Below are 23,580 nucleotides of genomic sequence, written 5' to 3'. Positions count from 1 at the left end.
TGCACTTTGGAATTTTAATATTAGGGATTTGGAGGTAAAGAAAGGCAAAGAGAGTCTGAATGCTTTGGAGAGAGCAAGAGGAAGCCTTTGAAGTTGTTTGTGGTGGTGAAAATAATGTCAGCAGCTTACAGGAAAAATTGGTCATTTCCATGGCAGCCAAGTAGTTTATGAAATAAAGGTAAGAAAAAATGTAAGTCGACACATAAGAGTCTAACTTTTCTAATTGTATACATTCTTAAGTTTCCTCTTTCAAGTCTCTGCAGCATTTCTTCCCCGCAACTTACTGTTCTTGCCTTTCACCTTCAAGGACAATGCAGTCTGCTTCTGACTTCAGTGGCATCACTGTCTCGCAGTAAGTTCCTTTGCAAACAATATACTTGGATTGCTTGGAGAGCACACAGCCCAGATTGAGAGGGTTATTTATAGACGCAGCTTGTCTTCTCAGTGCTTGTGTAAAGACAGAAGGTGAGTTTTTTCAGTGTAGCAGGTAAAGGTGTTCTTTAAAGCAATTATTTACATTTCCAAAGGTCTAACAGGGAAGTGTAAAGATCTAGTAAATGCTGCATACCTCAGAGGACTGCCATACATTTCATACCAGGAGAGCAAAAGTATGCATTAAATGCTGTGTTAATTTTGTACAGTGTGTTTGACAGTTGTCTAATTTACAGTAGTACTACAATGCCCATCGAGCCTTCAGAAAGCTAGTAACAAACTTTTCCGTATCTTGCTGCCTACCTTTTAAAATTTGGACACAGAACAGTTGCTCTTAGTTTTATTTAACGTTATTTTTCCTTTCTCCCTCGCCCCCGCCCCAAAGATGGGATAGTGCTTTTAGGTTAGTAATCTAGGGCTGAACTGAGTAAAGACTCTCACATTTATATTTTGCTGCAGGAACCTCTCTCAGAGCTGGTGCGAGGAGGAAGGATTTAATTTTTTTGTCCCCTGCAGAGAGCAAGAGTTCAGAGAGAGCCAAAATGGTTTCAAGGGAAATACAGGTATTTGAGATAATCCAGAAGCGTGGTTGCCAAGGCAGGAAGGAATCTGGGTGTTTCCATTTGGCTCTCACAGCTCAAAGAAGTCCCTCCCGTTCCTACATTTTCCTTCAGGAGTTCCTTTCCCATCAAGTAGCTCCTGACCTTTCACATGTCACCATTGCTCCTGCTGCTGGGTTGCTGCATGCTATCTGCTGTAGCACCTGGCTGAGAAGGAAAGTGGGAGCAGACAGTGGTGTGAGAGAGGAGACCTTTCCAACTTGTTCATTATCACCACAGCCCTTGAACTGCAGCCTGGCCAGTTTGACAACCAGTCTACAACTCCTGTGTCATGTAAGGTTTATGACACATGGCTGGTATATTTAATTAGCCCTATGACATCAAATAGGAATAAATTCAGTTTATTCAGGTTTAAAGATAAAATGGAAGAAAAAGAAGCTAGGCAACTTGTGCACTTTCCATTCTTTCCTGTCCTTTCTCTCTACTCCCTCCTCCTGGCAGCAGATCAGTGGTGGAGTGGTTGTATAAGGACTATTTTTATTCATTAGCCTTTGTGGAGCCCTCCAAATCTCACGTACAGGTTAAGAAGAGGAAGATTTGCTGTCTGCTCAATTCCTGCTGCATGTGCTGCTATCCTGTGCAAGGAGCTTGGGCTGTGCTGAGTTCTGTACAAGGGGTCTGCAGACCCTCTCCCTGGTTACATGCCGTGAGTCCTGTCCTACGTCCTACTGTCCATACAGCTCTTTGTGGGCCTTCCTAGCTATTGGGGGCCTTTTGTTGTGTTGAGCTTGCAATGCACCATGGACAGCTGCACTAACTCCAATTTATTGGAGTATGAATTATTCAGGAAGAATTTATTAGAAGTATCAGATTTAATTTCATAGCATCATTAATCCCTGAAATATCCGGCTTTGAAAATTACCATTGCATTCATGAAATACTTTTGGGAAAAAAGCTTAATTTGAACTATTCGTGCCATTAGAAAGGGACTTTTTTGATAATTAAAGCCTGATTTTAAAAGTATGTTGCTAATAACACATTAGGCAATGAATTAGTAAGTTATTAGGCTATGAATAAATGAAACTGTTTGCTTTAAAGGCTGGTCATCTGCTTTGTTCTATTTTTGTTATTGAATATAGCTCTGCACAGCCTGCCTCGCTCTTTACAGATGAACTATACTGTACTTGACAGCTCCCTGCCTCAAGTAACTTGTCATCTGTATCAGACACAACAAAAGGAAACACTAGAGAAGCGTGTTGGAGTTGGTGAGGGAAGAACATTCCTAACATGAAATAAAGTCACGCACATTACTGCACAAGGGTTGCATAGTACTTTCCAGTAGTCCTCCAAGAGTTTTTCTAGCTCTACCTACTCTTTATCTGGGAGAGGAAGGGGTTCATGCCTCACAGTATGCCTTGGTGGGGCTGGTCCCCTGTTTTTGAGGTGGGAGACCTGTTGCAGCATGCTGTGACTCATGTCCAGTCCAGCAGCTCGGGTTTCCTTTCTGCAGGAGGGAAGGAGGGAGGGAGGGAGGGAGGGAGGGAGCAGAGCAAGGGAGGGCTTGGCACTCACACACAGCTCTTCCCCTGATAAAGTCAGGATACACCTAGGGTGTGAGCCCGGAGAACTGAAATCACTCCCATGTCTTATCTGGAGACAACCCAGGTGAAGGATGTTTGGTGATGACTGTAGGTAAAGCTTGGATATCAGGGTCTGTTACCCAGTCTTCACTTCAGTTGCTGATGTCAGCTGTAACAAGATATGAAATAGCATTTCTGGTCAACATTGTTCTAGTTTTCATCTTTGTAGCATTTTTTTTTTTTTTTTGAGAAACTGATTGGAAGTGGCATAAAATACCACGTTTTGCCATGCCTAATGCAGGAAAGTGGTTTGGTGCAGTGTAAAGTCAACACTTCCTTAGCTTGCTAGGCTCTTGACAGAGGTTAGATGGCTAGTCAACCAAACTGAAGTTTCCCAAAACAAAACATATTCTAATGTCAAGCAACAACTGGACTCCTAGGAATAAACAACATTATTGCCACCTAATAAATTAGGCCAGTTAAAAAAAATAAAAACCAAGCTACTTTTAATACATTTTTTCAGTTTTATTAGGAGCTTTTTGAAAACAATTGAGCTGTGGCCACTTTGCAAGTGTCTTTTGCCGTTGGTATATGTATTACGGTAGTTATAGCCATGTGTGTATCAGAAGGCAGTTTTCTGCTAAAGCTGTCAGTTAAAAGGAATAAATCAAGTTTCGTTGGTTTTTTATTGGAGTTGAATGTAATATTTTTTATTACAAAAAGAGGGAAAAAATTTCAACCCATTGTTGGAACATGTTTGTTGGAGAGCAGCTTTTTTTGTGGAAAATAATCAGTAAAAAGGTAATTTTCTGTTGAAAAATAATATTGGTGAAAACTTCTGATTAGCAGTATTTAGCAAATGAATATTGGTGAAACAGAGGAGACTTCAATAATCTTATTTCTGACTGCAGATTTTTTATAATGAATACTTTATTTCTAGATGCTGTATTCAGAATCATATAAGCATCTAAAAAAAGTTGAACTTTACTGCAAAGATAGTGCAGAGTATGTCTGAATAAATTATCAAATTATTATCTAAAATTGTTCTTTTTATCATTTCTGAAAAACAGGTAAGAGACATTAGATTTTGCTGGAAAAATACATAAAGCATGATTTACTGAAGTTGAAAATGAAAATAAATCATGATTTATTGAAGTTGAAGACAATTGACAATGACAGCATAGTAAGTTAGGAAAATAACCCAATTTTCTGTTTTATAATGCCGTGTCATGAGATGCATGACTGAAAAACGAAATATACAGACCTGAGGAAGCAATTATTGTCTGCGCGCTGAAATAATTGCCCAGCACTGTCCACTTTAAAAATTGTTCAACAGCTCTAGGGAAGATAATCCTTTATAAAAAGGGACCATGTGTATTTTTTCAGCCTGTTTTCATACTGTTTGCACCTATTTTATCTGGCTGTCAGTTGCATGAGCAAGAACAATTAATCAGTTACATTAAATTCTGGATTTTCTTTAAAAAAAGTCAGGATTGCATATGCATTTTCAAAAGTGTCAGTGTAATACTGTACTTCACTTGATTTTGAACATTTTGAGAAATGATTGCTAGATTTGGCTTTCTACAGATGAAATTTGCTCTTTCAGAAGTCTTCGCCTCCTAATCTGTTTGTTCTATTGTGAAATACCTTCCCAACCTACCTCTAGACAACTTGAAGGAAGTGTGGAAGGAATTCTTAAAGTGTTGCTTCTGAAATATGAATAAATAATAAATATTCTGAACTTTCCAAGAAGAGGCTTTCTATGTTACAATTACTCTGAAGAGAAAAGATGCTTCTGTAAACAATGGCTTCTCCTGCTTTTATTTAATTGATGAATTCAGTAACCTGGATAGAGGAAATAATTTTTGTATGACATTTTAGTGTAGGCAGGTATTTGCACAGGCCAATTTTAGTCTGGTAGGGATGATCTAAGGCTCCTCCTACACTCAGTGGAGAGAGACAGTGTCCTCTGACATTGATCAGAGCAAGAACTAGTAACTCTTCTGAGCTGCCTCTGGGAGGATCTGCTCTATGCATCGTCAGAGTCTCAGAGTCAGTCATGGATATTTAGTCACCCTTGGCTTAAATTAGGTACATTTTAAATTATGTGTCAGCTGGTGTAACTGAGTTGCTAAAAGAAGAGGTAGTCCTGCTCTTTTCTCCCTTGCCTCTAGCTGTGGCTTCTCATGCTCTCTCATGTCAGACCATTGCCTGCCAGTTGTCTGAACATTAAACTGGTTGAGGTCTTTGATTCAACAAATAACTGGTGAATTTTGGAAGGGAGGAAACATCTGTCAAATCTGTAGGCTGCCCTCACAGTCTTTGAGCTGGTATCGGGGGAGCCTTGGGAGCTCGTTGCTGTGGCACTGGGTGAGTGAGAAAGGGACCACTCTCCTGTCAGTAACGTTCTGCAGTTAAACCAGGTGAGATATGGTGAAACTCCCTAGTCTTTGTGAATGTTTCCCATAATTCATGTTTCCAGGGTTACAAGTATGGTTATTTCTTTAGAAGTTTACTTTTCTTGGTTAACGTCAAATCTTATGCTAATACGGTATGGTAGAACATTATGGCTGTTGGTCTGTTGGCTTGTAAAGCAGAGAGATGCTTCTTAATCTGTTTAATATGATGGCTTGGGTACCTGATTTCTACAGAGATCTAGGTGGATCCTGTGTCCATCGAACCTAGCTGCTGCACTGACACTCAACTTCTGGTGCATGCCTCTGTCATGGTTCAAATTAATTAATTTTGAGGTCATTAATTATCTTAGGTTGACTTCAGTGGGTGTTGTGTCAGGCTCTTCGTGTTTCCTTGTTGCATGAATTAGGAACATGTGAGACTGCTATTCATCCTCTCCCCTGCCTTCAGTTGAAGACTGCTGTGTTTTAACATGTAATATCTGTACACAGTTCATTTTTATGCAAAATTTTGCTTCACTGTTCCAAAAGCTTACATTTTATATAACATCACTCATCCAAATTCTTTTGCAGAATTCTTCATGCATCTTAAACAAATACGTGGTATTTTATACCTCAAGCAATGTGTTTCAGCAGGCTTCAAAGATGAAGACTTTATACTTAGAAATAATAGGGAAATTCAGATTGGTAGTGTGTATAAATCAATATTGGAGTTGTTAAGTGCCAGACTTTTTACTCACAGGGTAAGTAAATAGGATGCAGGTGTAACCTGTGTTTGACTTAGATCCTGTATTTTCCTTTGCATCCTTATTCTTACCTGACAGTCTGAGTGTATTTTTATATGACCTTGTACCATGTCTGAAGAAACACATCTGAGACAGGGTGGTGTTCTGGAAAGACATAAGCAGAGTATGTCTAAAAGGGTTATTTTTAGTGTATTTTACTGTTACTTTACTGAGCCAGTAAGTTTCTCCTCCTTTCTGGCTCATTGAATGTTATCAGTAGTGAGTTACAGTTTTGTCGTAGCTGAATTCAAAATTAAGTGGGGGGAAAAAAGCATCTGAAAAGCATTATTGCCTAAACTGGAGACACAGGTGTGCATTACATTGGTAAATACATTTAAATATCTCCAAGTGATCCGTCCCAACAGTAAGAAGAACGGTTAAGTAATTTATTTAAATGTTTCTGCAAATGCACTTCCTTGAGATTTTTCAGGCCATCTGTGGGGAGCTACAGCTATTGCTAAGGTGTGCCGTTTATCATGTTCTGACCAAGAAAAGCCATGATTACATGGCAATTGTGTGTTTTACTAGCTTTCATAAGAAACACACTTGTTATATGTTTTTTTTTTCCAGTTACAAACCTATACTCACACTAAACTTCTTTTGCAACGCTAAATTATTTATCTTAATTTTTACCTGAGAGCCTTTTGGTTGTTTACTGGTTATTAATTTTTTTTTATTTATTTATAATAATTGCAAAGTTAATGCGAGAAATGCTTATTTTTAGACTTCCTCTTTTGCATGTGCTATCAGTTGCTGCTGTGCTTTTGTCTGATGAGAATATATTCAGGCTCTGAAGATTCTTCTTTCAGTTGGAAAAAAGCCTTTAAATCATAGATCTGAGGCAAAACATACAAAAGGCAAAAGAGGGTATATATAGTGTCATTTGACTGCCTACTGACTTGGGTTTGCTTCCTCAGCGCCTTGCATTTTTCGCACATGTGCACTGCTCTTTCTCCTGCCATAGCCTCCTCCCTTCCTGTGTGGTAGGAAACATTCCTTCGCTCGTACAACGTGCATGGGATGACTTCAAATCTGCCTCATCTGTTTTCTTTAATGCACTGTAGTAAAAACACTAATCTAAATAAAGTATCAGTCACAAATGCACCGTACAGTAGATGCAGGGGAATTCAGGCAAAGCCCGAAACAGTTTCCGTTGCAGGATGGAGCTTCTCTCTCTTCTCCCCATATTAGCCCCAAGAAGTTAACTCCCATCCTTTCCTGTGGTTGCCCATTACTTTTGTTCTAAGCAGGCCTCTCCTCTGGTCTTCTGTCTAAGGTTCATGTTTTGCACCCAACCTAATACTACACATCTTCCAGCGCTCTGCTGTCTTCCTCCTTCTTCTGTACCTACTGCGCCTCTCCAGCTTTTTCTGTATCGAGTCTCTTCCCTCCCTATCTGTGAAGATAGATCTCATCATAGTCTCACCTTTCACCAAAAGATTACTCTTTTTTGCCCAGTGTATTTCCTTCTCTAAGTCCAGCCTCCTTCGCCCTCACCTACATTCTCTTCATTCTGGCAGACTTGCACCTTGCGCTTAGAGCCGTGTTTCTTCTGCTGGCGATCCTACTGCCTCCAGCTCCTGTTGGTCTTTCTACCAGTGAGTCCTGGCAGGAGGTTGCACCAGAGCAAGGAGTGAGCTCCAGGCCACATTAAGTATTTCCAGGAAGCCTTATCAAGCCCCTATGGTGGAGGTTCCTTTCCCCTTTCCCCTTGCGTTACTTAAACTATAAGTTATGGGCTTAATACACATTATGCGTAGAAAACTGTGCTGTCGTTATGTTCGGAGGTTATAGTAGGTGCTCAGAGTGGTTCCTGCTGACCTTAAAATCAATGAAAAGCCGTAACTATTTATCAAAACCAGAGGGCAGAAGGATAATAATATGGTACAGATAAGAGAAGTGACTATTTATCAGGACACAGAGGAAGTGGATCCTACATCTTACTGGCTTAAAGGATTGCATCACTCGGTACCTAACAATAAAGATGACTTTCTGAGGTACTCTGTTAGAGGGGCCCCCTTCAGAAAAGAAAGGAGATCTTGTTCAGCCAGTCCTTTAATGACTATGTCTGTCTGCGTGCATTTGGGGGAAGGGGAGGGTCAGATAGCCAAATGAATTTCAACAGAAGGTCTTTGTGTAAAATATATGGAGACTAAGAAAGAAATATCCTTTAAATCGGTTTTCAAGAAAAGTGTAACGTTACAGCATAAAAAAATCATAGCATGGTTTTGTTCTGTATCAGGGTTATTTCTTTGGAAAATATTCTGATGATTGTACTTCAAATCTGTTCCGGTTTTCAAACCTTTTTTTGGTTACATTTTATTTGAAAAAGATTGTTGAAATGCATTTGTAGAAAGACAAATACATTTAGAAGGGCTAGATTATGAGGAATTCTGTTCATCGTACTTGCCTTCATCATCCATAGAGGTTATTTCAAGTTGTAAGGTATAAAACTTCAATTGTTCAGTATTATCTCTTAGATCTTTATTTCCTGAACACTGGAAGAAGATGACATAATCCTTCAATTAAGCAAACTGAATGAAGTTGGTAATTTGGAAAATGAGAAGACTGAGTCTGTTCAGTGTTTTCTAGCAGTACCAGCCATTACAAATGAACTTATAATTTACTTTATTAGTCTGTGATAACTTAATCAGCTGCCAGTACTTGAAAGTTCTGCACATTTATGATTTGCCCAACTATCTCCTGCAAAGATACTAAGCAGGATTTTAACTGCCTTTCATGAAAGTTCTACCAATAGGAAAACTGAACTTTGTTATTCACTTGCAGCCAAAAACTGTTTATTGTAGTAGTACTGAAGTTTGTACAGACTTTAGATCCACCTTAGATTTGCCTCTAGTTCTTTTTAATACCTAAAAAAACTTAACACAGACTTGAAGAGTATTTTTCTCTCTTTTGACAAAGGAGTGGGGCTATCATGCTTATAGTTGCTGTACTTTGTAACAACTGCTAAATGTATAATGCTGTTTCTACCATTTCTCTGCCTGCATGTGTGTATAACTTTTAAATTATTTAAAGTTTTACTCTACCACTCTACCACTTTGCCTCTTCACATGCTCTAATATGAAGAAGATAAAATTCTAGTAAATTATTAATTCACTGGGAAATTGAAACAACCGATATAAATTAGTGAGCAAAAATTGTTTCCTTTCGTTCTGTGAAGTCAGAGCAATGAACACAGCTGGATAACAGCAAGGAAACTAAATGGGCAAGGTGCTTATGCAATAATTTAGATCGGAAGGGACGTTTGGAGGTCATTTAGCTTGACTGCCTGCTCAAAGCAGATCTGCTTATCAGGTTGCTCAGGGACTTGTCCAGGTGAGTCTTGAACATCTCCAAGCATCGAAATGTTCCAGGATTCTCCACAGTTGACACCTCTCTCCTCTGGTCCATGGGCAGGGCATGGGGAACTTGCTCCTGGTTGGCTGCTTTGATGATGGCCTGCAGTGGTAAAAATTGTTCCTCTGATTAAAACTCTTGCATTAGAATGTCTAGGTGCACTAAGGTCTTTGTGGTGGGGCTTAATTCTAGGGCAAAAAAATTGCTGCTCACTCTGAGTGACTTTAATAGATCTTGTGATCAAAACACACTGACTTTATGAAGCCTTCTGAGACTTGATACTTAAAATAATCTGACTTCTGCTTATTTTCATAGCAGCTGGTTGTTTCTTTTCGTTATTTACTGTTTTGTTTTATTTTGCCATACCCATATATACTACACATTGTAGTAGTTTTCATAGACTGGTTTTAAATATTTGAAGGGAAAGATTGAATAGTAATGTAGGTATCCATGAGAAACGAAGTCCAGGCGTGTAGCTGCAAAGTGGAGTGATATACATGTGAAGTTTGATGCAGAAGAGTTTGCAAGGTGTAATTCACTGTTTTAAAGATTTAGATAAATTATAATTAAATCTGTATTCTGCAGAGTTTCTCCACTCAGTAAAAATCTGTTTCCTGACAAAACTTTGATTTGATTTGGATTTATTTGGATTGGAGAGCAGCCTGGAAGTTCTAAAATGTTTGATTATTGTATATCTTCAACATGAACTACAGCATCTGTGTCTTTTTGTTTAATTTTTCTACCTGTTTCTGTCCCCCCGGTATATCTGCAAATCCCATATGTTCTGATGAGGAAGGTCAATATCTATGATGCTTTCCAGATGTGCTGTCTGTGTTTAAGAAAACAAAATAAGAAATAATCCAGTGCAGTACTGTGCATTGCTAATAGGGGAGCCTGGCATTGATGGACAATTTGAGCAAAGACTGCTCATATGACCAAGTCTCTGCTTTATGTTTCATTGCACAATGAAAGAATCACTTTTTGATACAGGCTGTGTCTTTGGTTTTGATGTTCTATTGCTGATGGTTAATGTCCTGCTCTGTTAACAGTTGTCAGTTGTACAGATGAGTTTCAAGGGCAAAGCAGTTTTTTGGTAAGTGAGAGATGTGTGTAGTGACTAAAATATACACAGTTGAAATACACAGGCACAGTAGATCGGGCATGGGAGATGGAATGGTGGGAACAGGATCAAAATTGTCAACTGGAGGAGGTGCCAGCTTTCTGGAGCAAATCACTGTTGTCAAAGATCCCACTGCTTCATCTCTGAGATCCAAGTCTCAGAGACTTGTCAGTCCCCGACATCGGTCTTCTAATGTCAGCGTTCTTGCTGCCTCTTTCTGAATAGCTACATTTTTGTTATCATCATCTTTCTCAGATAAATCAGGATCTATCAAATCAATTGAGGATAAAGAATGAAACAATGGGAGAGTGATTCTAATCGTCACACTTTTCAGAAACACATCTTTGGCAGACAGCAGAGTATGCCTATGTAATGTTTTTTATGTCTGGGGCCAGATAAAGACTGCTGATGCAGCAGCACCACCTTTAATTCACAACTGAGAAGCACCATTTAGATTGCTTGAAAAAGAAAACTCTGAATGCAAATGTGACAAGATCAAAATTTAGAAGGGACAAAGGCGATATAGACTGGAGTGGACCATTGGTTGTACAACTGTAAAGGTATGAGAATCCACATTTGTAGACTTTACTCGCATCAAAGATTATGCAGGAAGACATTTTGTGCTGAGGTGCAAGCTGTGTTTTTTGTTAGCTTGACATTCCTTCTCTGTGATTTCTGTACAACCTAACAATGTTATTTCCCTCAGCCTTTTCATGCAGTGAGAATATGTCAAGAGGAACCATCACTTCATCACTGCCTATTTCTACTTAAGGTATTTGATTAACAAAATCTTCGGTGTCTTTCAGTAGGCTTTGATGAAATACTGCATTTGGAGACTATAATTCCAATGATGCACTTGCCCATTTTGCCTTTATTTGGGTTTTAAGTGTGTAGTCGTATAGCCATAAATAGTAATCAGCATACTATTTTATTAGATCATGTGAAGATTCTTCTGCTGAAGAATCCAAAAGAGAACAGCACAAATTGCAAGAAAAAAACACTCATGCTTTTAGGAAATAAGCATTAAACAATACATCCAACCTGGAAGTCAGTAGGTGTTTGTAGTTTGAGTACCTGGGCCACAATTTCAAGCCAGCATTACTGGCTTCTTTAACCAGGAACCACATTGTCTGTCCCTTCCTGCTTGTCCTACACGAGAACCGTTTCCCTCAGATGCGCAATGCAGCTGCACAAATGCAAATGCCAACACAAAGCAAGCGGGAGGAAGAAGTTACTGGGAGCAGGAATTCTCCTTTTGGCAGCAGTATGGAGTTAGGTCAAACAATGTGCCTATGTGATTATGGCTGTATTCAGTGTTAGTGGTAGCTGATAACATGCTATATATAGACTGTGCTTCTCATTCTTTCTAAGCATTATAGCCATAGTAACTGTGTGTCATATAGCGTTCGTTTTACGTTTTCTGAAGGAAATTGTCTGTTGATTCTTAGTTGTCAAAGAGCTTTTCATTTTTTAAAGTAAACAAAGACTTGTCCTAGTCATTGGCAGTTCCAGATGGTCTAAAAAGTCTTGATCTCCATCTTACTGAATGTTCAGATCTGCTTGCTTGAATATCTGTATTTATGGCTGTGTAATTAAAATATGTCTATTAGAGCTGTTTAGCTGATAGCAGAATGAGGCAGAGTAACCCTAAACAGTAGCTTAGACTAAAATTTTGGCTGTCTGGCTAGTAAACTGGCAGTTGTCCCACTGATAACTCCCTTCCTCCCAGGTCAATTAAATGTGTGAATGTATGTATGGGGAAAATCCCATTCTGCTGCAGGCTTAGTGATAATCAAAATCAGCAGTTCATGAATTCTTTGTGTTCCTTAATATTATGAAAATTTCATTCTTTCTCCAAACGTTCATATGATTTATCACTCTTGCATCCCTATAGCCCTTTTTAAAAGTTGCAGTGAAAAATCTACTGTGCTGCATATTAATATCGGCCTGAGAAAAACCTTTTTAGGTTCTTACAGCCTAGGGATTTTTATAACATTTCTGAAAGGTCTCTAAAGGTATTACTTATAGCTGCATACCAGCTTTTTGATGTATTAATAGCAGCATTTCTTTGCGCAGAGTGCCATATAAATTTATAATAAATGTTTCAGTGCAGGCAGAAGAATTTCAAAACAGCTACTCAACTGAAAATTCTTGTGCTTCATTCACACACCATTCAAGAAGAGACTAAAGATGGAGGACTGTGAAATGTGGAAAAGGATTGAAGTCTGACAGGAAAGCAATGAGAACCAAGTGCAGGATCTCTTGGATCCAAAACACGTGGTAACAGAGAACATTTTTCTGAAGAAGGAAACTATAGAAGGAGAGGCAGAAGGAGCAAAGGGTGCTTCTGGCCTGTGGTAGTACAGTGAGACAATGTCAGCTACTTCTGTAGGTGCACAGTAGTCATTTCTCACTGTATGCACTGGGTTTATGAAAACATAATAAGCTACAGCCAGGGTCCACCACTGCTGTGAATTGTCCAAAAGCATGGACTGAACGGCAGTCTATACCATATTCCACTTTTTGTAATTGCCAAAGGTATTGTCTTCTGGAAAAGACCTGAAAATCATCATGTAATCATAGGTTTTCCAGTGTCCTGAATCTCAACAAAATGTTTTCTGAACAATTGAGAAGTATGTTCGTATGTGGATTAGGAGGGTCGTCTGTCTCCTTTAAAGATATGAAGGAAGTGCAAGTTTCACTAGTGAGTTGATCACTAATCCCAAATGTGGCAGACCAGGTTGGGGAGAGAAGCAGTACCTGGCCGTATTGTAAAGGTTTACAGACCCCCTCCTTCCCCTCCCTTACTACTGTTGCCAAAATCAGCCAGACTTGTGAGGAAATACTCCATACCTGCTATATGTAGTTTTTAAAAGATGTAGCTTTTGGACTAGAATCCTTTCTTTTCAGAATAGTAAAGTGTTATTAAACTGCAGCCAAAGTTCTTTTTGCATCAAAATTTGGCTTTCTGCCCCCAGCTGATTCTAGATAGAGTTGTTTGGTGAAGGTCAGCCAATGTTACTGACAAGTTTTATTATTTATTCATGTATGTTCAAGTATATATATATAAATAATATATATATTAGATATAGATGGTTTTTGAACAGAGCCTCTGCTAGCATAATTTAATATATAATAAGCTCAACTATTTACCCTCAATGTCTTAGTTCAGTTACTATTTATGTAGACAAAGCTGGCACATGATAGGAATGGCAACTGTGTTCCATTGTACATGTTGGGAATGGCCAGTAAGCCTGAAACTGTAGTATCTTTACAGGACATTGTCGCTAAAACTATATTTGATAAACACTTAAGCCACTTCTTTTCTTTTCTGTGCCATTGTTTTGTCTGGTTTGCATACGCAGCTTCCCCATGACTCCCCATTAACTTAGCAGTATCAAAGGTCTCTTCATCTGCCATTACTTGTTTTCTCCTTCTTTTGGCCCAGAAATTCCATCTTTGTGGGCCTGCTGCCTGCCTGTGTTATCACTCTCCCTTGTGCTCTACTCCGAGCAACAGCAAGTGGGTACCGAATGCAGTACTGGGATGAAACCGTTTGGTGAAAGCATGAGCCGTTATCAAGGACAGGACAGAAGTAGGTCCCATGAACTTGATCTGAAGGGATTCCTGTTCTTCACCTGCCTTCAGTTCAGTGTCTAAAACGTGGGCTTCGTGCCTGTGGCAACAGTGCTCAATCCTGACCTGTAGTTTCATTTGCTGGGTCGTTCTACCTAACTGAATTGAAGTAAACCAGTGAACTGGGGAGAGTAGCAACAGTTTAATTATTTCTAATGTCACAGTAGCCTTTACATGCAGCATTGGGTTGGCACTAGATACTAATCAGGCTTTTCCAGTGTTCTGACCTGACTTGCACCAGAATCACTACAGTTTTCTTGCTGTTGTGCAGAACCTCTCTTAAAATTCTGAAGTTGTTTGCAAGTTGCCTTCAGAAGTTACCACCTTAAATGACAAACAAGAAGTGTTATCTAGCTAAATGCTACAAATGCTCGGCAGCATCCTCTTCTAGTTATTTGAGTAATCCATTGTGATTTTCTGGTATTTTCTATTCCTAGTGGTAGAATAGCTTGTATTTTGGAGGTAGAGATCAAATTTATTTCTAAAGCCCAGGAAATTAAGGTGTGCAATACAAAATCACTTAAACGGGCAGATATTAGGCTTTAAACTTTTTTGTTTATCTTTACATTGAAATACTAGCACTTAAACATTAAATTTACATCTTGTGAAATTTGTTTCTTGTTATTTAAATTAAAAAATTATCTGTGTTGATTTACTTAAATTATGATAGTTTAATTTTTTTGAGAGAGAGAGGTTGCTTTAAAGAAAGCCTATCAGCTGTGGTTCAGCAACATAATGTCCAAGTATAAATAGCATGCAAGCTGTCCATTTATCCTGATCTGCTTATATTCATCTGATGCTGATGCTTATTACAATCATGGTTTTTCTCTGAACAGACATACTCATTTGGAATTAAGCTTGGACAACTAACCTAATTCTCTCTTGTAACTTAATTCAAGGTTTGTGTGTAGATTTATCATGAAATAGATAATTCTTTTACCTTCTAATATTTAATAAATAATATCAATATATTTTGAAAATATATCTGTCATCTGTATCTTACGTTTTTGGGACATACTGAGTTTGTTTTTAATAGCTTTTAGATTTGCCTGTATATATCTCCATTAATACCCATTTCTGAGTTTTCTACCCTACCCGAGCCTCTCCATATATGAAATTGTATTTTTTTAAATATAATTTCAGTTCACAGATTCTCTAGATTATGTTATGGGAGTTCTTTTAAAACTTTTTCTTAGAGAGAAAGTTGTGATAGACTATCCTTAAAAATCAAGTATAAGCACATCTATCAAATTCCATCAAGTATAAAAGCAGTAGGGGTAAAAGATGTATAACTTTTATATTGATCTCATCCACTTTGACAAGAGAAAGACTCATTCTTATCTTGTTTTTCAGTCTACTTGACATCTTGGAACAATGATTTAGTTCTCAGGTGTTCAGACAGGTTTTGTCTCATCGTTTTCACTCTACAAGAGCTCAGTACAATCACAGAGTGTTTTCAGGTATAAATCAGTGTGGCTACTTTTAGCATGAATGTGCAAAACTATAACTGCAATCACAAACAGACTTGGCAATGAAATATGAGAAAAATAAGACCTCTTTCACTGCCATGATTTTGCTAATTCCATCAAGCTGTTTGTAGTTACTAAAAGACATTCATCTATGCTACCCATTTGATGTTACCATTTATGTGACATGAAAGAGATCAGGTTCGGTCTAGTTGGTTTTGCCAATTAATGCTCAAATAATATATCATGTTTAAACTGCTAGTTTGCTGATGCAGTACAGAGCACAGAAGAAATCCTTCTAATAGGAGCTTTTGTTATAGTAATGCCAAGAGCAAGGGAAAATACTCAGATTATTTTCCTGGTGATAGAGGCTGCTGCCGTTTGGAAAAACTGCATTACACCATCTGTTTCCTTCTGATTGCGCACTGCCAAAGTCATTGTTGTGATTAATTTCTTTGCTTCTAGGCACAAATTCGAGTGCTTGAAAGAAGATTAAAAGCTAGTTTTACGGACAGGGATGTAGCTAATGGCTAGCTTTCAGCAGGATTTTGTGTACTTAACAACTCAAGACATCAATCTTTTGCGTGCATTAGACACACGAAAAGGGCAAGGAGAAAGTCTTTTTGCTTTGGTGTGATAATCCCCTGCATGAATTGTTGGTGAGATTTCAACCGTATGCCATTAGCGGCACTGCACGCTCGAACACCATGAGTACAAAGAGTCACTTTTCTGGATGCTGGCTCAGTTGTAGAAAGAAAACTTGTAGTTTCATTGATGTTCCTCTAAATTGCCAGACTGGTGCCTTCGGTCACGAGACTGATGTGCCCCAAAAGCCCTGAACGAGCAGGAGGCTGGCAGATAGGACAGTGCGGGTGGCTGGCAGTTTGCAGCACGTGTTTCCTGTCACATTCGGTGCCTCCACCTAGAAACCGAGCAGCAAGGAACAGGTTGCACTGTTGTCTCTGCGGATGTTATTGTTTCACTGGGTCTGAACTACTTCTCTGTGTCCCTGAGGGATGAGCAGCATGGAATTTTGTTGGATATTGCTGTTACAGTTTCACTGCCTTGTTTCAGTTCCATCCTCTTTTGTTTGAACCCTGAATATGTAGTACAGGAGAACCGCACATCATGGTGGTTTTCCACCAAGCTATTTCCTTCCTTCCTTTTAATTCCTCTATGACCTAAACAAGCTTGGTAGGCCTTTGATCCAGGATTAGTGGCACCACTGTGTTATGCTGTAGTCCATTTGTTTATTATAATGAATTTGGAAGACAACTGATATTTGCACAAAATTTATTTTTATGTCTTTTCTTGATCACTGCATTGTAAGATTGTCACATTAGCCTGTGATAAAATTTTAATGATTTCAAGATGAAACTCTAATGGCTTTGCTCTGTTAGCAAGGTACATCCAAGCTGGTGTTTTGTAGGAAGTTATTTAATATTTGTTTCTATGTGTCTTCAGTAAAGATTGATAGTTTTAATTTGCTTTCAGAATACCAACTGTTGGTACATCGTATTTCAGAACACTTCTTCAGTTTGATGTGTGTAATAATATATATTGAGGCTATGGTAGATCTGCAGCCATACAGGACATAGTTAAATAGAATTGAGAGGAAAACGTTGACTGCCAAGTAAAGCAGTATTATCAATTTCCTCTCTCCCCTGCATTGAAAGAGACAGGGGGAGCAGACAGCGTAGGGTTTCCTGATACATTTTAAGAAAGCCTGGGATTCATTTCCCCTCCCTTCCTTCCTATTAGTTGTTTGTTAACTCCCAGGAAGAGTCAAGTTTTTCTGCTGAGATCTTTCTGTCTGCATATTCTGGAAACCTACTTTGCCTTTGAAGGGCTCAGTTCTCTTCTGTGCACATTCGGGGAGAGGAAGAAGAGTAGATGATAAAACTCTGACTTGGAGTAAATCAACAGAAGGGTAGTTTTTAATTGGCAGCCTTGTAGCAACACCAGTATTTTCTTTAAATCTGCTGGCATGAGCATAGTACTGGCCCCTGTGGAGTACAGGATGCTTCAAACATAGAAATAGGAAATGCAGCAAATGTCAGCATTAGGTTTTTGCCTGTCTGAGTGCTGATTTGTGAGCTTATGAGAAAGACCTTCAAGTGCCCTTCTTCAGGAAAGACCTAGGATATCTCTTTGCAACTGCTGAACATCTCCACACATTCATGAGAAGGATGCGAAGACCGAGCCAATAGGAGAAGTTACGTGGAATGAAAAGCGACTGAGGAGCACTGTACATGGTTCATCTGAACTAACAGGCTGGATGTTTTGTGGGGGATTTCTTTTTTCAGTGAAAACAGCATAGGGTTATTTCAAACAGCTACAGTTCTTTTGGATGAAACATTGAAAAATATACAGTTTAAAACTTATTTTGAAGATTTCACCTGCTAATCTGACCTGCCTATGTGAGAAGCTGTGCCTTCTTTATTTGTACTACTCAAACTGGAAACAAGAAAACAGACTGTAATATGTAGCAAGATGTTGTGCCTTCTGTGTGAGGCATACAAGAAAGTGTGAGGTTATCTCAGCTTTGTTGAGAAATTTGGCCTTTTCTGTCCATTAAGTACAACTGATTTTTCTTTTCTTTGTAGTAAAACCCAGGTATTGGTTTCTGAGGAAAAGCACATACGATACAAATAACTGAACTGTAACTATTTCCAGGTCTTTAAATCTCTGCCTTTATTTTTATCTTTTTTCTGATAGTGTTTGAATTGGTCAAAGAAATTTTGTGCTCCATTGACATTAAAAAACAAAATCACAGTATCTTTCTGTGCATCAGAAGATCGTAATTCTGAAGAGCTGATTTTTTTCCTTTGGTGAATAACTTGGTGAAGATACCAGGATACACATCCATGTCTCAGCGTCGCTTTTTAAGGGACGGACGCGAAAGTCATTCTAGGATCCTACCAAGAGTCAGCCAAATCCTTCATGGTAGAAGGCACTCACGAAATAATCCACGCCAAACATGCTCTGGTGAGGTGACTATATAGGTGATCCTATATTGTAATTTATATCTAAAAAGAGTGTTTTCACTTAAATGTGAGTGGCACGTGAGGTGAATATGAGCAGTAAGTAGCCTATTATTGGAGTTACTTACTTGTTCAGCTGTGATGATTCTTGCAGGAACCAATATTTTCTCTCAAAGTATTCTCACTTTGGGATCCAGCTACTGTTACAGTTTAAAAAAAAATGTTTATCCATATCATATATTATTCATGGCTGGGGATTACTCTCAGTCTTCAGTACTTAGAGAAAGAAAACATTATATGTGCATGCAGTTCTGGAACCATGCAGTTCCAGGTGTGTGATAGTATCTGACAAAGACAGGTTTGCATGTTTACACCAAATTCCCCTCCATACTCATTTTTAAAAGAACTTCATTGAGTGTTCCACTTTTAAAAATATAATTAATTACATTAAGAAATATTTTAACTGTTTCTTTAAAACTTTTTAACTCACAAAATCAGGAAACCTTTGCTCTCTGAGTGCAATGTACTAAATTCAAAACTAGTCACTATTTATTCAACCCTAAAGTCTTGTTTCATGCAGTATATGGTGTAACAATATGCTAGGTTACTCAAAATGATCCTTGTGTTTAGTAAAACTACATTTTATTGGCGTTTTTCACTGAAATAGATTAACCCTGACTGGCTGACATAAGCTGAGGCAGATTTTTTGATAATTACTCCTTTTTCACAATGACCTAATATTGTTTAAAAAAATAATTTTGTTTCTTTTAATATTTAATTGTTAAATATAGTAAATATAAATATATTTTCAATGCTTTTCAACATTTCTTTAATTTTGACACTCTTGTAAAAAAATTCGAAAAAGGAAAATGCATCTCTGGTGATTTTTTTTTCTCACATTTTCTTTTATACTGTCCTTTCTGAGTCTTCTGTCATTTATTTTGTTTGAAATGAAGATCATAGATTTTCTTCCTTTATTGTTTTTTTTATAACTTAAGAAATGTAAAGATCTCACCTTTCCTGACTTAGCAGTTCTGGGCATTCTTGAGGCCAGGGTTTCATGCCTTTAGGAGTGCTAGTTAATAAATTACCAAGATTTGACAAGAAACTCCATTCAGCTCAGATGAAAGGTGTGATGTTAATCGCTAATAATCACAGTAAAGAAAAGTCAGAAAAAAAATTGTTGTATTTTTAACATATGACATGCAGTCTTACAAAATAAAACAAAGCCTCCTCAAATTTCAGTCTTACTTTTGTATTTGCAGTTCAACCCCAAATCATTCCTAGTAATCACATTGTAGTTGTTTGCATTTGGTAAAGCTGACACTTGGATTTCTTTTCTTTTTTTTTTTTTTTTTTACATTTATGCAGTTCTGAGTTTTTGGCACTTGGTGGCCATTCAGGAATGAAATGCGGCTAATCCCAAGTATAGGCAAAGCCTTGACTGCATGGGAGAAAACCTTAAATTAATATAGTGATCACATTCTAATGTACTATATTTTCCTTTTTATCCTAATTTCCTTCAGTCTCTGATCCTTTACATAAATCTCAAAATGCTGTATAGTCATCTCCTACTTATAGGTTCCTTTTACTACATGTATAGATACATATGGTTAGGAAAATACATATTTCTCTTGGAAACTGTCTCTCTTCTCTCCCACCCATCCCTATTCCAAAACTCCTTTAGATTGTGCTGCAGTCTTTCTTTTTGAAGTCTTCAAGTAAGCAAAAATACAGTTTCCTTTCCTTCCTGTTACCCATTTTATGTTGACAGTAGGAAAGCAATTATATGGTTCTACTTTTAACCTTATGTGTCCAGTATTGTTTCTTGCCAAAGACGTTTTGTGGGCTTTTGCACTGACAAGAGTTTTCCCATCTTTTTGGTGGCAGCCCTTAATTAGCATTCAAAATTTCAGACAAAAAAATATACAGTGTGTACAAGGTTTTAGATTATGGGGTATGAAAGATAGTGCAGCCTAGGAACATTCCTATCCTTTAGCTGCACTAGGTAAAATTAAAGTTTTGGCAAGCATTTATTTATAAAGTAAACTTACTTGTGATTCTGTGAATCCCAGTATGTACAAATCCCTTTTCTTTCCATGACAAAATTAAGCCACTCAATCCTGTTGTCCCAAATCCCGCAAAGCTTTGTTCTCATTTCTTTAGCATCTCTGAAAATTGCTGAGAGCAGTTTTGGTTGCTGTCACTTCAGTCTTTCCCCACACATTAAAAGAATTACAGAAATCTCTATGTGGATAATGAATGTCCCAGTTCATGTACTTGATTTTGCATTACCTTATATATACAAATAAGGGAAGCTGTGCTGGCTCCCTGAGTCTGTATGCTTCATCAACTCTGTCAAATATCTCTCTTTCTTTTCCTTTTAAGAAGGGAATATTCGCTTATATATTATGGACAGGTGAGTCTGTCCTCTTTGGTCTGATCATCCTTCCTCTGTCTGCTGCAAGTGGGAAAGTACACATGTCCCTTCCCCAGGGGTGGCTGTGTTGCCTTGATCCCTTTGCACTGGTTGAGCCCTCGCAGTGTATGTATTGTATTTTTTGCTGTATATTTCACTATATTTTTACTCTTTGGAACATAAAGATTTGGGATATAGTGCCCCTCCACCTGTTGTCTCCCACGGTGCAGGTACTGCGTAGGTACAGCCAAGCTTGCCCTTAGGCGGAGGGGGCTCGCGTTTTCCACCTGGAGCTTCTCCATCGTTGATAGAACATGTTCTGCGTGCTTCTGCATCTCTGGCTGTACATAGGTGGGGCAGCAGTTGTAGAGTTTGTGGACAGTTTCAGCCCTGGAAACACGTGGCTTTAAGCAGTCTTATGTGGGGATACTTGTCTCCTATCAGTGGAGGAAGTTTTCCCAGGCCTGCTATGGCCCATTGTAATGAGTTTCCTGGAGTGGAGCTAAGCATAGACTGTCCTTCGAGGTTCTCCTTTTCTCTCTCTTTCTCTAATCAAAAAGGAACTGTAGGTCGGCTTGAATCAAGATCCCTAAAACTTTCTGAAGTGGAGGCTCCAGAGACATCCATCTTCAGTCTGTGTGGTGGTTAGTAGGGACTGTGAACATCTTTGGATACAGCCTATAGTTTGCATCTTTTCGCACTGGATTCAAGTTGATGAAGAAGACTGAAGCTCTGTTGTCGTAGGTACTCTTTGGGCAGGTCGTGAATGAAGAGACAGTCCATGTCCTGGGGTCTTTCCAGTCCAAATGAGTAAGTTCTCTGACAGTCAGGCAGCACTGTAACATGGATATCTCATACTAATTTACTTGCTGTAGTAAAAGAGTCTGACAAAGCTAGATTAATCCACTGCCTGGGAAGTCCACCACAGATAATGGAGAGGAGCTTAGAAGAAGCACACTCATGCATCTTCTGTGTCAGCTGAGGGGCTGGAGATGTGCTGCATCTTTTCCTCATATGAGTATTCATGCTGGGTATTTGGCTTTCCCAAAACCCAGAAGAGTGTGTGATCTATATAACTCATAAGCAGGATATCAAAATGTATGGATTCTGAAAATGCCAGACTGAACAGATGTGAGATTGAATATATGAATATAGTGTGGGCAGAGATACCTAGGTCTCTGAAGGTTTCAGCATAGCCAAAGCCTACCTGGAACCTGGGTAAATACTAACAGTTCTGGTCAGCGTTAAAGCCTTTGCCCCTACAGCTTCATTGCTGTTACTCTCCATGGTAGTTTGGTCTGAGCTGTTAAGACTGTGTTTACTCTTGCTGCAGTCACACCTTCATTTGCTGGCTGTATAAATGTGTGCTGAAAAGGGACTTACTTGAGATTTATAGCTTCCATATTTGAGACTTCTGTTAGCTGCCTGGCTGGAAAGGTCCTCATGTTGTTTTCTTGAAAAAAAGTTGGAGAAAGGAGTTGAGTGTGGCTCCATAGGAGAGGTGACAAACTTCCCTGCAATGTTAAAACTAGGAGGGGGCAGTTCAATACAAATATTTCCAGATAAAGAGTGTTTTGAATGTCTCAGTGAAAAACAGTTTTGCTCAGCCTTGTTAAAGTCTAACATAAGCAAAAGTGTGTTCAGGGCCTGTGCCGGTAGCCTAGCTGTGCTGTATCAAACACTGGCGGTATCTGCAGGTCTGCAAATATTCAGGGTGGGGACACGAGGGGAGGCCATTATAATTAAAGAGATAATTACAACAGCGATGGAGTTATTGGAGGAAAATATATTTGTAAAGTCATCTTGTGTCACCTGCTGCGTTTATGGAATGAAGTTCAGTTAAATCGAGAGCTCTTAGCGTTTCACAGGAGTTTGTTCTAAGCAGAGGAAGGGAAAAGTGGAAGTGTTTTTTTTCTCTGCTGATTTTTACTCATGATGAACTGCAGAAAAATTTCTGTAGCAGAAATGAAGAGCTATTATTTTTTCTCAGAATGGTGTTCATGGTTGGATTTTGTGGCTCAGGGTAAGTTGACTTAACTTTATATTAAACTTCTTGGTCTTGTAAATGTAAATGAACGGTGCAGCCTGCTTAGCCAGGGGTGTTTAAGGTGTTTAACTTGGATCTGTGCTCTGGGAAGCATTTTGAACTAAATCTTTTGTATATGCCAAAAAAAGCATGCAGTTCAAGAGTCCTACTACTGTAAATTTTTATAGCTCACTGACTCTAGCAAGTGTATCTGTTCACAAAATGCATGCTCTTAGAAGAGAATAAAAGGTGAATAGTATTGTTTAGATGTTTTTAAAATAACCTTTTCCAAAGGAAATAATAGTATTTTAGGATCTGAATTTTCATACAAAACCTTTTATAGATTTTTTTTTAATTTCAAAGTCAGTGATAGCAACTCTCCCCCAAACTTCTCCCCATTTTATATCTGTGGAAATGCTAAAATGAAATGATTTATTGGGCTCAGCCCAGTGAGTTAGCCAGTGAAAAGAGAGCACCAACACTGTCACAGCTGACATCCTTCCAGCAGTCAGAAAGGTTACCAAGAAGTGTGTCCATCAAGAGAAGTCTGTTTTTTCCCTCAGAAATCAGTTTTAGAGCATCTTCACAGAATTTTATAGGGTGGTTTATGCTGCTGGAATATCTTCAGTCTGTGTTTGCAGAAAAAGAGATTGTTACAGTTCAGAGATACCAGTTCAGTGACATTGGCAAATATTGTTTTTCTTCCTCCACTTTACTGTCTATACTGATGTAAAACTGGTGGACCCTAACCTCCTTTTTCACTGCTTTTTTCTGTATGTTTCATTATAGCGGTTTTCTAAT

The 23,580-nt window shown here is 38.5% G+C and overlaps 1 protein-coding gene across 3 annotated transcripts in view; it reads left to right on the top strand.

Moving 5' to 3' along the window:
* The first annotated feature begins 17,185 nt into the window (after nucleotides 1–17,185).
* Nucleotides 17,186–23,580, top strand: part of MCF2L (MCF.2 cell line derived transforming sequence like) — a 106,175-nt gene continuing 99,780 nt past the window's right edge. For all 3 annotated transcript variants that reach the window (XM_062601681.1, XM_062601683.1, XM_062601682.1), the window contains exon 1: nucleotides 17,186–18,338. In XM_062601681.1, coding sequence (XP_062457665.1) covers nucleotides 18,218–18,338 — 121 coding nt within the window. In that variant the 5' untranslated portion in view covers nucleotides 17,186–18,217. The remainder of the gene's footprint in view (nucleotides 18,339–23,580) is intronic.

Source organism: Rhea pennata, chromosome 1 (genome assembly GCF_028389875.1).
Source record: "Rhea pennata isolate bPtePen1 chromosome 1, bPtePen1.pri, whole genome shotgun sequence".
Classification (NCBI taxonomy): domain Eukaryota; kingdom Metazoa; phylum Chordata; class Aves; order Rheiformes; family Rheidae; genus Rhea; species Rhea pennata.
Note: the sequence above shows the minus strand (reverse complement) of the source record. Positions and strands in the feature narration are given on the sequence as shown.